The sequence below is a fragment of the Micrasema longulum genome, unplaced genomic scaffold, assembly GCF_059751315.1.
Source record: "Micrasema longulum isolate JH-2025_06_02 unplaced genomic scaffold, ASM5975131v1 h1tg000480l, whole genome shotgun sequence".
Classification (NCBI taxonomy): Eukaryota; Metazoa; Arthropoda; class Insecta; order Trichoptera; family Brachycentridae; genus Micrasema; species Micrasema longulum.
The window spans coordinates 627,435-642,274 of record NW_028277677.1 but is presented as its reverse complement, the minus strand read 5'-3'; the positions used below and the strand labels follow the sequence as shown (position 1 = coordinate 642,274).

The 14,840-nt window shown below is 29.3% G+C and overlaps 1 protein-coding gene across 1 annotated transcript in view; it reads right to left on the bottom strand.

The window, feature by feature from the left end:
* Positions 1-409: 409 nt before the first annotated feature.
* The window catches only part of LOC148281290 (uncharacterized), a 29,123-nt gene continuing 14,692 nt past the window's right edge, over positions 410-14,840 (bottom strand). The window contains exons 3-4 of the mRNA XM_088226927.1: positions 2,276-2,351; positions 410-966 (exon numbers count right to left, since the gene is read on the bottom strand). Coding sequence (XP_088083053.1) covers positions 896-966; positions 2,276-2,351 — 147 coding nt within the window. The 3' untranslated portion in view covers positions 410-895. The remainder of the gene's footprint in view (positions 967-2,275; positions 2,352-14,840) is intronic.

Here is a 14,840-nt window from a genome sequence, read left to right as displayed (position 1 = left end):
AATTAGAACAATTTAATTTGAATCAATTAATTTAATTTAATCAATTTCATGGTACAAGTAATCTTTTAATATCAGGCGATATTTCTTAGAAAAATCGTACTCTAACTAGGTAATTAAATGGTCAATCCTATCTACATATTCACACATTTAAAGTTATTGTGACACTTTGCAAAAATTTGACGATTTTTTTAGTGCCACGTACATATTATCTTATTCAAAATAAATTACAAGATTATCAAGGCCGATAATGAATCAATCAATTCGAATATTATAACTTATGTTCATAGTTTTAAAACGGATTATTGTTAAAATAAAAAAAAAAACATCGAATATTAAATTCATCAATAAATTTGGTGTATGCTCATATTTTTACTATCGTTTATTAGCATTTAAATAAATATTTGTATTCAGTTATAGCCTATTTGACTAGCTTTTCATTCAATAAACTAAATATAAGGTATGGCAATGGTGAATGTTACACTGTGCGTAAAGTGATCACTTAACTCAGTCGATGACAGTTCATAAGCCATGTAAATGACTAGACTTCCATATTCCGTTCTTAAAAATAGCACCCGCTTGCTGTTGCAATTAATGTCAATCTTGATAACTTCCTAGGAGATGAAATCCAATCTTTGTCTACAAACTTTTGGAAATATGTACTCAAAATATCGTTAAAATTATACATGTGTTAATATTATATTAGAAAAGCTTCTTATATAAAAGTACGAAATCATATACACTTATGTCGTTTCAAATACATTCCGACATTTCTTAAATATTTTTGGCTTTATTTCACTGATAGTATTCCAACAAAAGCTGAAAGAATCGAGTTAGTATCGACGTCATCGAGGCGTGTTACCATATAAACAGCACAGCACCATAGCGTAATGGGATACTAGTAGAAGTCGTCGTCTAGTAGTCCACACTCCGCTGCCACTTGTTCTGCTGATACGGGGTTCAAAAACTCTGAAAAACAAAAACGTAAAAAATTATAAAAAATAACGTTAGTACCTTTTAATCCAAATATATATTTGCGCACATGTGATTTACAAATTTCAAAAAAATATATATTCGTTTTAAAAATGTATTTAAACAAATAAATACAACAGGGATGGAGAAGACGGAAGTCTAGGCATTTACAGGGCTTATGACCTGTCATTGGCTGGTTTAAGTGGCCACTTTACACACTTTGTAACATTCACCATTCTTTACTTCACAAACATCAACAGATGAAAGAATTGAAGGAATATAGATGTTCAAATATGGGCAGTGCCTTATGCATCATTAGGTTCGGAAAAGGATGATGATGATCCCGTGGCTAGTGCCAGGAACTTATGGATTATAGGCATGAGGTTCAAACCGCACATAGTGAGTTATTTTCAATCGTTGAAAATGGTTCTTATCATTTTAATACACTTAAATCCATTATAAAGCTACTATTATTTTTTTTAATGTTATTTTTATGTTATTTGTTTTTGTGTTTTTTTCCTTTTTTTCTTGATTTTATTTGAAAGAACAAAATATTTATCAATGTTTGAGTATGTCCAAATGCTTGCGAATTTTCCCTTCTCAAAAATGTTTTCCCTCTCTGTTGAATAAAATTTTAATACAAAATCAGTATTTAGTTATTTGTACAGTTAAACTAGTTACCTAAGTAGTAGTTTAAAATAATAATACACGTAATTTTTTTATTAATATGTGTTGCTTTCTTAGTTTTTTTTTTCAGGTTCAAAATATTTCCATGACCAAATATTTTCTTTTTAAAATATTTTTATAGCTGGTAATATAATTTTTAAACTACATATCTTTTTTTTGACTCATTAATTTGTAAATAACTGTTTAGTAATAATTTGTTTTAAATACTATATTTTACTTTTAATTCCACGTACATGTATATATTTTATTGTACATGCAACTAATATGTAAAATAAGTTTTATTTCAATAAAATAAAGTAAACACATTTATGCACATATAGTGCGTTCGAATGTTTAATAATACATAGCTTTAATGCCTGACGGTGAAGCAAGTAAATATTCTAATTTCGTTTGCTTTAGTAGGCCTACTAGAATATTTTAGTTTAAAACATTTGGTCGCGCACACAAAATCTAGTTTATTACATGTTTCAATGGACGGTACCTGTATATATATATATATATATATATATATATATATATATACATATATATATTATATATATATATATATATTTATGTATTGTCCAGATGTAAAAAAAAGAGAGCTGAAAAGAAATGGTTTTGTTCTTAGCAAACATACCTGTAGAATGATGTTGGAGAATGCTAGCAGCTGCTGCAGCGACTTCTTGCTCCAAGTTATAGGAAGCTTGCCGTCTCTGAAAACGTTAAAATAAACCGCTGATATAATATATTTTATACAATGTACATTTATACAGAAAAAAAATATTTCTTGTAATTCCTCATTTCCTACAGTATTTATCGATTTTTGTAATTATATATAAATATTTTTACATAAATAATCCAAAAATATGTGTAATTGCAAAACGATCTCCCTCTTTAAACGCGAGCATCTTGCTCCATCCGTGGTTGATCAAATATGTATGTAAATGAAAATGCCACCATGGGTGTAAAAAGTAAACGACGATCTAAAAATTAGGAAAATCAAGATCAAAAAGGGTGTAAGACAGGAAACACGATATTTCCAAAACGTTTTATATTAGCCTAAGAAAACGTATTAAAGACGCAAAATTATAGTAAAGTAATTAACAGTAAAGACGTAAAAATAAATGTTAAGTATCTTAATCAAAGTAAAGGGGAAGTACTTTCATTGATCATTTTTGTTACAAAGAAAGTGAGGCGATCAGTCTTACTACTTACGCTTTCGATATCAGTGTAGAACTACCTTTAAATCAATATTCCTCGTCCACCCTCCCGAAAATCGGACCTAGAACTTCAAGCATGGTAGGACGACGCCCCAACCACTAAACTACGAGGCGGACTTATCTCCACTCGATTTCCTTTTTTAGATTTTTCCTGAGAGTAGCCATTGAGTCGAAAGCACTCGTCTAGGGTTCTGGTTCTATTTCACACTCATAACTATTTATAATATTCATTCGCATGGACACAGAAAGGAAAATTTCTATATTTAAACAAAAACTAAAATAAAGCAAAACTCGTTATTTTTTGTCCTAGCTATAATAATTATTTTTATGTTCTTTTTTTTGAATTTTACTGGTATATTAAAAAAGTCACGTATTTTATTGGAATGAAATAGACTGTAGCATAATCCGTGATTAAATAAATAATAATATACATAATGTTTATGTTCATTGTATTTCGTCATGTTTTGTTTTTTTTTTTTTAAATCTTTATCAAATACGTATCAAAACTTAAATAGGTAACCATTTCTTCGAAAAAGTATTTTTGCGAAAACAAATTAATACGAATCCGTTAAATTGAAATGATTGTTTTTTATTATTTATTAGTTTAGGTACTATATTATTCTTTTTTTAATTACATAATTAATTTAAGAGTCCTCTTTTCTAGGGAGACCTGCTCTAAGAAGGACTGTACACTGTGTACAGTACTCAAAATTAAATTTGACATAATTTACATGTCACTTTATTTTTTATTCTTTATTTCTTCTGCGTTATATCATTTATCGGCCAGACCGCGTAACTTCAGAGGAACATTCCTTTACGGTCAACTTTTTTAAAAATCTATTTTTTTTTTCAAAAACGCGTTTTTTAAATAAAAAAAAAACGATTATTGTAATTAGAAAATGTAGACAATTAATGTCGCGTCCTTTCCACAAACTTCCCTAACCCTCACCTACCCGGCCGAATCCATTGTCCGTGTCCACCGGACACCGGCGTATCTCTTCGTTATTCAAATACAAGTTTTATTTCTTTCATTTTGATTAAATTAAAAAATTATGTTTTCCAAAAATTTCGTAACGATGTTTTTGAAGGTACATCTTTAAAAATGTTTTTCTAAAGTTTCGCGGTATGACTAAAAAATTGTGTAATAATTCTCTAGAGAAGCCCTTAAACTCTATTGCATAGAACAAAAGCGTTCCAAATGTTGGTTTTAATTTGGTTTTTGGTTAACAAACGTGTAATGGACGGTTTCGGTTTGCACTTGCAATTCTCAACTCAAGTACCTACGGCCCGTTGTATTGCTATAATATGTAGCTTACTTCGTGGTCAATAATCATAGAGAAGTTTTTCTCCACATGGGCGACTCTATTAGGTTATTACTCTAAGGTTCATTGATTGTTCTAGCTTGATTTTTTTTATTTTGGTTTCAATTAACAGAATTGTTGAATAGTGATCAGTTATAGAAGATGTAAAAACTACCTTCTTTGCAGCCATTTTAATTTGACTCTTTGTGACATGTAGTTCATATCATTTTTTAGTTACTGTTTGAAATTATATTATAACTAGCGGACCCGACAGACGTTGTCCGGCCCGAACGTTGTCAAAAAACTTTTCATTGATAAGGTGGTACCTAGGTACTTGTTAGTGATTAAATTCCAAAACTAAAAGTTGATAATATTGTAATATTGAATTTAAGTAGGTACCTAGGTACTCGTTTATGGTTGAATTCCAAAACAAAAAATAAATATTTTTTTAAATATGGCATTCTTTTTGTAAACGTCAAACTCCGGTCGTCTCACCAACAAAGGAGTGTACTTATGTAGGAAAACGATTTTCAAAAATGTATTGAATTAAACATTATTTTAGTGTTACCAAAAATCCAATAAAAAGAAATAAATGGGTAGAAATTATGAGGAATTTAAGGCAAGAATCTGATTGAGATCCACAAAAAACAAATGCTGTTTGTAAACATTCAAAAACAAACTTTTTTTTATACGCAAAAAAATAACATCTTTTTTTTTTTTTGCAAATGCATTCTCCTTGAATCCAACCCTGGTAGATCAATGAATAAAAAAATATGCTTCTAACTTATTTTTTACATATTCCATTGAAGATTTTAATATCTAAGAACACGCAAAGCGCAAAGATCTATTCTTCTTCTTACGGTTCCTCTCCCCGATGGAGGTTGGAAATCATCATTGCGATTCTTACTTTATTGGCAGCTGCCCTGAACAAGGACTGAGTGCTGCAATCGAACCAGTCGCGCAAGTTCTTAAGCCAAGAGATGCGCCTTCTACCTGCACTGCGCCTCCCTTCAATCCTTTCCTGTAGAATGACTTGTAAAAAAATATATTTTTCGCCTCTCATCACATGCCCAAAGCACTCAAGTTTTCTTTTCTTTATGGTCTTCAGTACCTGTTTATCTTTTTCCATCCGTCGGAGAACATCATCGTTTCGGACTCTATGCACCCAGGAGATTTTTAATATCCTCCTGTAGCACCACATTTTACATTTCAAAGGCTTCAATCTTTTTTCAAGTGTTTTGGGTGAGTGTCCACGTTTCGACGCCGTAAAAAAGTACTGGGAAGACGTAACATCGAGTAATGCGCATTCGGAGGTCTAAATTAAAGTCTCTACTGCAAAGAAGGTCACGCATCCTAAAAAAGCAGTCTCGCGCCACCTCTGTTCTGACTTTGATCTCTTGCGAGTGATCTCATTTATCATTCAGCCAGCATCCTAAATATTTATATTGATGAACTTGCTCAATAAACTGCGCTCCAAGTTTTAAAGTCATTGGGAAAGTTCGTTTCTTTTTCCGAATAACCATACATTTAGTCTTGGAAATATTCATCTCTAGCCCTTTATTCAAACTTGCCGTGTAAAACTTGTCCAATAATAGTTGCAGGCTTTCCATACTATCTGCTAGAAGGACAGTATCATCCGCGTATCGGATATTGTTTATAATTTGTCCATTTATGCTAATGCCGTTTGTTAGTTCATTTAGTGCATTTCTAAAAATGGCAAAGATCTATATTTCTCTGAAAACCGCACGTAAATCGGTTAGGCCGTTTAGGAGGAGTACGGTGACATCACACGTACAGAGGAATTATATATAAAGATAATTTTTTGTTTTTTCCTATAACAGAGCATTTTTTTAATACGATCTTAAATTTGGACGAATCCCATCTAAACGACAACCAATATTACCCAAAGCTAGTGATAAAATGTTACGGTTAAATTAAACAAGCAAACATCACTCCTGTTGTTTGCTTTCTATAGGTAGGTTTTGTATGTACGAGTATTATAGCACCGTTGGCGTTGTTACAAAGAGCCGACACGAGCACTTTAACTTCATAATGAGTTAAATTAAAGCTAAGGATCTAAGTACATTAGCGAAACGCCCCTCCTACCACCTTATTGCGTCACACTTAGTTTGAATCCTCTTTCATTTATAGTTTCAAATCCATTACTGAACAAGGCACCGGCATGAGATGAAAATCACCAAGATAAATAGATTCAATGAGATATTTAAAGTAATAAGGTAGAATCCCATATCCGGATGGGTTCAATGCACTGAGTAATGAAAGATAAATATGTACTTTATCTGAAGGGTTGTTCAGCGAATGGAGCGTGCGGACATTTTGGGAAATTAAAGTAATTACTTTCATAAATAGATTTCTAAACAGAATTTCAATAGAGAAACAACGTCAGAGCATTAGATAACCGAATTAGGATGGAGTCAAAATATTCTCAATAATCTAAATAATACCGCTTTTACTTTGATAGTCTTCATTAATCCATCGTATACGAGTATATTTATTTATTAATCAATTTAATTTACCAATGTTTGAGTGTGTCCAAATGCTTGCAGACTGGCTGATATTTCCTCCCTAGGGAATTATTCATATTTAAATTTATTTCAACAGAGAGGGAAAACATTTTCGAGAAGGGAATATTGAAGTCTATGCATTTACAGGGCTTATGACCTGTCATTGGCTGGTTTAAGTGGCTTCCCTTCTCAAAAATGTTTTCCCTCTCTGTTGAAATAAACTTAAATATGAATAACTCCCTAGGGAGGAAATCCAGCCAATCTGCAAGCATTTCAACATACTCAAACATTGTTGAATTAACTACCTGTTAGAAGAAGAAGAATGAAAATTGGAAAATTGTTTTCAGGCGTTGCCTAGAAGGTGATTTGGTTCAGCCGGATGAATCTCACCCATTCGATAAAGGTTTCAGCTCTTTTACCTCACAAAAGTCAACAGATGGAAGAGTTGAGGAAATGTGGATGCTCAAACATTGGCAGAATGGTGAATGTTACACAGTGTGTAAAGTGGCCACTTAAACCAGCCAATGACAGGTCATAAGCCCTGTAAATGCCTAGACTTCCATATTCCCTTATCAAAAATGTTTTCCCTCTCTGTTAAAATAAATTTTAATCTAATTTATGTCCATCATTTTCGATATCTCTTTCAAGTAAAGTTAAATTTACCCCAATTTTCAGTGGGGTGGTAATAATAACTTACAAGTTTGACGATAATAACAAAAAAGGTGTATTAATATACCATTATATTATATATTATCATTCTTAAAGTGATTAAGTGATATTATTCCCTAGTATTGCAGGCCCGCCGAACAAAAACCGAAGTATTCTCGGCCCTTGACTTCAAAAAGGTTGAAGATCCCTGCTTTAAACTGATATCAAGTATTTTAATTATTACTTGTTTTAATTGTTTTACAACCCTTATTAATTATTTCATTTTTTAATTCATCCGTCAGCCCTTACTAACACGGATTTTATTTCTAGCAGGGACATAAAAATGAAAGCACAGCCGTGTATTTATTGAAAATAACAGTTTTTTTTGCATCATAATAGGCCAAGAGGCGCAATTACACCGGTGAATTACAGCACAGTACACCCAGGCTTGAGAAAAACACATTTTATTATTGTATGCTCCCCGGTAATTGAACCCGGAACCTTCAATCGTCTTAGACATTACACTGCGTATGATACAAAGTGACGCAAAAATTGTTGTCAACTTTGGTCTTACAAATTCGCTCTATATTTTCTTTTAAAATATCTGCATTGTCACAATCGGAACACAACAAAAAAATTTAATATTTAAAGGAAAATTTAAGACAGACTAAAAGGGATGTTCAGTTCATTTACTCCTTATATTGGCCAAGTTAGTAACTTCTTAAAACTCGTATTTTCCCGAGTGACTTGCAACACGACGCGTGACGTACGGACATGCCCATATTTTAAAAGGGTCATAATATGAACTATTTTGAAATTAGTCACCTTGAAACTAGGAGCGGAGTCCGGAAAATACAAGAAGTTATTGAAATCACTTCGCATCATATAAAATACTAGCTGACCCGACAGACGTTGTCCTGCCCGAACGTTGGCTTGCCTTGGAAAAAGACTTTTTATTGATAAGTAGGTACCTAGGTACTTGATTTTAATTAAATTCCAAAACTAAAAATGTTGATATTCAAAAAGTATTGAATTTAAATGGGTTCTTGTTTATATTTGAATTCCAAAACATAAAATAAATATGGCATTCTTTTTGCAAACGTCAAACTCCGGTCGTCTCACAAACAAAGTGGTGTTCTTATGTAAGAATATTGTAAGAGTATTGAATTTAATATTATTTTGGTGTCACCAAAAATCCAATAAAAAGAAATAAATGGGTACAAATTATAAGGAATTTAAGGAAAAAATCTGATTGAAATCCACAAAAAACAAATGCTGTTTGTAAACATCTTTCCATTTTTTTGCAAATTTATTCTCCTTGAATGCAACCCTGGTAGATCGATGAATAAAACATTTATGCTCCTAACTTCTTTTTTACATATTAAATTGAAATTTTTTATATCTACGAACATGCACAGCACAAAGATCTATATTTCTCTGAAAACCGCATGTAATTCGGTTAAGCCGTTTAGGAGGAGTACGGTGACATCACACGTACAGAGAATTATATTTATATATATATGTATAAAAATTACTGAAATCACGGGTTATAAACAAACTTGCATGACAAGGAATATTATTTTACTTGAAAATAAAAATTTATTGTGTATTTTGAACATATCAATTATAAGATACGCTATAACTTCATGGGCTTTTTTCAGTAATACAAACATACAATATCCTTATTAAATCTATAAATATTTTATCCGTTAGAGCTTTAATATGGTCCAAGCAGGTATCTCAGCATGCGTCTCTATCTGAATATAGAAATAAATTGGAGCATGTATATAATACTCCGTTCACTAGTGTAGATGGACTAGCTCTCCCTAAATTCAATAATAAATACGGGAAAATAACACTAGAGTACAATATACCAAAAATGTATAATATGCTCCCATTAAATATTAAAAATCAAAAAAACTTATCTGGCTCAAGAGAGAGACGTCTGCTGAGAATCTGGATTTTAGAACGTGGTTTTTAATATTAAGGTTTTTTTGTGTTTTTATTTTTTTTACTTGGTCAATTTTTTATTTTCGATGTACATATTTTTATTTTTTCCATAGCAATAAGAGTTTTTATATGTTTGTAGAGTTTAAGAGATAAGATTATGTATACTCGTATATATTAGAACTTAATTATAAGCACTGCTGACGAACTGCATTTTATACTGTTCAGTAGGACTTGATAATTGGACTTGATAATAAAATTTTAAAAAAATATTTAAAAAAAAAACAAGAAAACAACGACTATTAAAACCGGAGGTGTTTAGAAAAACTCGGTACATTGTTTAATGTTAAAAATTACTACTACCTCTGCCAAGGATCTACAAAACAGTTAACAAACTATCCCAAAACAGTGTTCTCGATGTGTTCCTACAGCAAAGTCAAGCATTCAAGAAGCAAGCAGAGCTATCAATTGTGGCTATAAAATGACACACTTCCCATGTTTGACTGGATTAGGCTATTACTACACCACACCTACTGTAAATTTAAATACGGATAGTTTCTAAGATAGTTTAGGTTAGTTACAATCAATGTACTTATACAAATCTTTGAAGCCAACCCATAAGAGTTTTCATAAGCCTGTCGATTTAGGTCATGGGCCAGGAACCATTGCATAATGCTCCGATATAAAGTACCTGGTCAGCACTTCGCGAAGGAACTGATAAAAGGGTACTCGGAAAGGTTTGCTTTCGACCTTATACAGGGTACTTCAGATTGAACAAACACCTTGCTAGAATGAACCTTTCCGAAACTTCTAGATGTAGGTTCTGCAGTGCAGATGAGGAAACACCTATACACATTATATGTGAATGTGATGCTTTACATCATAAAAGGAGCCTCATCCTCGGGGGACCACTGGTTAAACCTCGGCGGCCTCCGTGGTGTAGTGGTCAAGACGCTTGACTCACACACGAAAGGTTCCAGGTTCGATTCCCGGTGAGAACACAAAAAATATAAATGTGATTTTTCTCAAGCCTGGGTGTTGTGTGATGTAATTCACCACTGTAATTGGGCCTTCTGGCCTGTTGTGGTGCAAAAAATAAATAAATAAAATAAATAAAATAATCAAAAAATAAAAAATAAATTAAATAAACTACATAAATAAAATAAATAAAATAAATAAGATAAATAAAATAAATAAGATAAATAAAATAAATAAGATAAATAAAATAAATAAAATAAATAAAATAAATAAAATAAATAAAATAAATAAAATAAATAAAATAAATAAAATAAATAAAATAAATAAAATAAATAAAATAAATAAAATAAATAAAATAAATAAAATAAATAAAATAAATAAAATAAATAAAATAAATAAAATAAATAAAATAAATAAAATAAATAAAATAAATAAAATAAATAAAATAAATAAAATAAATAAAATAAATAAAATAAATAAAATAAATAAAATAAATAAAATAAATAAAATAAATAAAATAAATAAAATAAATAAAATAAATAAAATAAATAAAATAAATAAAATAAATAAAATAAATAAAATAAATAAAATAAATAAAATAAATAAAATAAATAAAATAAATAAAATAAATAAAATAAATAAAATAAATAAAATAAATAAAATAAATAAAATAAATAAAATAAATAAAATAAATAAAATAAATAAAATAAATAAAATAAATAAAATAAAATAAAATAAATAAAATAAATAAAATAAATAAAATAAATAAAATAAATATAAAAAATAAAAGAAATATAAAAAATAAAAGAAATGAAATAAACGAAATAAATGAAATAAATGAAATAAATGAAATAAATAAAATAAATAAAATAAATTAAATAAATTAAATAAATTGAATAAATAAAATAAGTAAAAAAAAATGAAATAAACGAAATAAATGAAATAAATGAAATAAATGAAATAAATGAAATAAATAAAATAAATAAAATAAATGAAATAAATTAAATAAATTAAATAAATTAAATAAATTGAATAAATAAAATAAGTAAAATAAGTAAAATAAATAAAATTAATAAAATACATAAAAAAAATAAACCAAATAAAATAATTTAAAAAATAAAAAATAAATGAAATAAACGAAATAAATGAAATAAAAAAAATAAATAAAATAAATTAATTAATAAAATGAATAAAATAAATAAAATAAATAAAATAAATAAAATAAATAAAATAAATAAAATAAATAAAATAAATAAAATAAATAAAATAAATAAAATAAATAAAATAAATAAAATAAATTTTTTAAAAAATGAAATAAATAAAATCAATAAAATAAATAAATAAAACCTGTGGATGTCAAACAGCTCGCCCCCTATCTAATAGCCCGATACTTTACGGAACTGAGTTTGGAGGGGGAGATTTAGAAAAATGATAACTCTCGCCTTCCACACAGTACCAGGCTCTTTAAAGGTCTAGGCTTGGAGGGCGAAAACTATTCACGTGGATCCGTCACAGGTCGAAGTGAAGTCAGGAGCTTTTATATACAGAATATGTAAACTTTTAAAATATGTATCATCGATAATTTGTTTATACAATTTATTTGTTCTTAGTAATTTGGAATTCAGGTGGGTTGTCTGGTCACCACATTACATAACTCACATTTATTTTATTTTATTTGTGCAAAAAAAATCTTCGTAACTATACATTTTAATTTAACCTAGGCGGAACCCTTCAGTCTTACGATGACCGCCTGGAACATTTTAGTCTAGATAAGTTGGAATTTAGGAGACAGATAGAGGTCATACTTGAGGTATCTTTATTAAATGATTCATTGTAATGTTGATTCTAAATTTTGTTTAGAAAATGTTACTCTGAATATCCCCAGTCGGCGATTGAGATCGTACACTACATTTTATCTTCCAACCAATAATAATATGACGCATTTTAATTCTTTATCATGTATGTTAAGATTTTATAATTATGTAGAAAATAGTGCTGATATTGATACCTTTAACGATACATTAAATAACTACAGTTCATTAATAACATTAAAGAACTGTAGCGCAATTTATAAAATCAAATAGTCTCTTATGTTAGTTGGGTAAAATAATTTGTAATAACCTGTTCGAATAATTTACTATCATAACTTTCATAATGTTAATAGAATTGAATAAGGTAGACTTTTTTTTTTTAATTAAAAAAAATACACTCATTTGTGCATGTTGTTTTTATATAATATAATGAACAATATCTAAACATAACAAATTGTGATAAGTATACCAATTTTGTATGTATTATTTATTGTTTATGAACCATAATAAATAAATTTAAAAAACTGCTGTAGTGAACTTATCTTTTACCAGATGATATTTCATTCAAAAACATAAAACAATATTGTCTATCCTTTCACATACCAGGGCCCCGATTAAAATGGGAAGTTAACAGAGTTATCTTCGACTGTCTATGTATATTTATTTATAGAAAAACAGATATTTGTGTACAAAAATGAGTATATTTGCATGAACATTTAAAATGTATTTATTAGTAATCTATAATTAAACATGTTTAAAAGAAAAAAGTGTATGCATATTCTGCTTTTGATATAGAAAACTTAATTTTACTTTGTAGATAAAATTTAAGATATGTGTTAACTTCGGATGGTAATCGGGGCCCTGATAATATATTTATAAACCAATGCCCTGATAATATATTTATAAACCAATTGTATATTGAATGATTTGAATATTAATGTTTCCAACCCAGTCAGTACCTAACAATTAATTACTACAACTTTTAAGTTTGAAAGTGAAAATTCTTGATGGAAGTTCATTGTAATTTATTATAGAAATAAAAGACGACTGATACTTTAATCCACAAATTTGTGGATTAAAGTTTTACTCGTCTTTTATTTCTATAATAAATTAACTACTACAGTGAAAATTGTTTACTATAAAATATTTATCTAATTTATTAATAATACTAGGTAGCTAACGAAACCTAAATTAAACTTGTGGTATTTTTGTGTGGGCTCTAATCGGGAGTTAAACTAATGAAGTATTTACCCTTTAAGCTAACAATAACTGTAGTTCTAAAGACAGACAGGTAAAATTAATTATACCTGTAACGGGCATATTGGTTCAATAAATAATATTCCGTAAGAGGAGAGTCTAGACGTAGGGCGAGTTAAGAATGGGGTATCAATATTATTAGTAAAACTTTGCGCCAGTGTTGATATTATTTCAAGTTCAAAAAAGGGTAAAAATAAGTATTATTTTTTTACGAGTGATAATTATAACTTGACATATGAAAAAATACAACATTCCTCAAAATACAGTGAAAAAAAATAAATGGGTCAAAATTACATGGAATTTAAAGGAAGAATCTGAATGGGATCCATAAAAAACTAATGTTAATTGTTAACATTAAAATACAAACTTTTTAATGCACCAAAAAGGAGTATCATTTCATTTTGGTAGAGTACGCATGCTCGTTTAATGTAGCTATGGTATAAATAAACAAACTCATTAATTATGGATATATTTTCATGACACTACTAAAAAAAATATTTTACTTTGTAGGGCGCGTATGTGTGTTAATATGTCAATAGTTTACAGTATTTTGGAGTCACAAGCAATTGAAGAGTGATGTTTTAAACAGTTCTAAGTCAAAATTTAAGCATTTTAAGTTAAGAATGCCATTGTAATGACAATTATAAGCTATAAAACTAGTAAGAAAATTTGTTCACTAACTGTCTTTAAGCCCGGTACTATAAAGCTTTAAAATTTCACATTTTTCCTCAAAATGCCCTTAAAAATCCCTATTTTGATATGCATTTTGATGATGGCACATTACCAAAGTTTATTTGATTTATTCATCGACCTATTACGCTACTATTTATTAATAAGTCGACGATCGACGAAGTATGATTTTAAAATCACGTTGATATATCATATAAAAAACATCACCTGATCTGATAAAACCGGACACTAAACTTTCTTTAGTGACTTAAGCCACTTTGAGAAATCACTCTTCAATTGCAGAACTCCCCTCTTAAATGTGCACAGATATTAAGGCTGATTTCACACCAGTCGTATAAATCCACACGTCAAAATAGAGTGGATTAATATTTATCATATTTAAAAAATATATATTTATGTAGTAACTACTCTCTGCCTCGTGATGTAATGGTTAGTGCTTTTGTCTACCATGCAAAAGGTATCAGGTTCGATTCCCGAAATGGTTGACTTAAAATATTTATTTAAAAAGGTGCTTTTTAAAAACGTAAGAATATTTTCATAGTCCTCGATCTGGCACCTGAAGCATAAGACTGATCTACTTACCACCATGTAACAAAAATGATCAAGATACACTGCGATTTGTGCATCAATGCAGTGTCTTATGCACCATTAGGTGTGAAAAGGGAATGGGTTAGTGCGTTCTCCTGCATTAAATCGTCAAAATTCCATGTCTGCTCCCTAGTTGGAGCAAATGGTGTCCACAAAGAGCTACCTCTATCAGGTTCGCGTTTCATAGTTCTGACATGAACTGCCAACTTATTTTAGGACTCAACACATGATCAAATC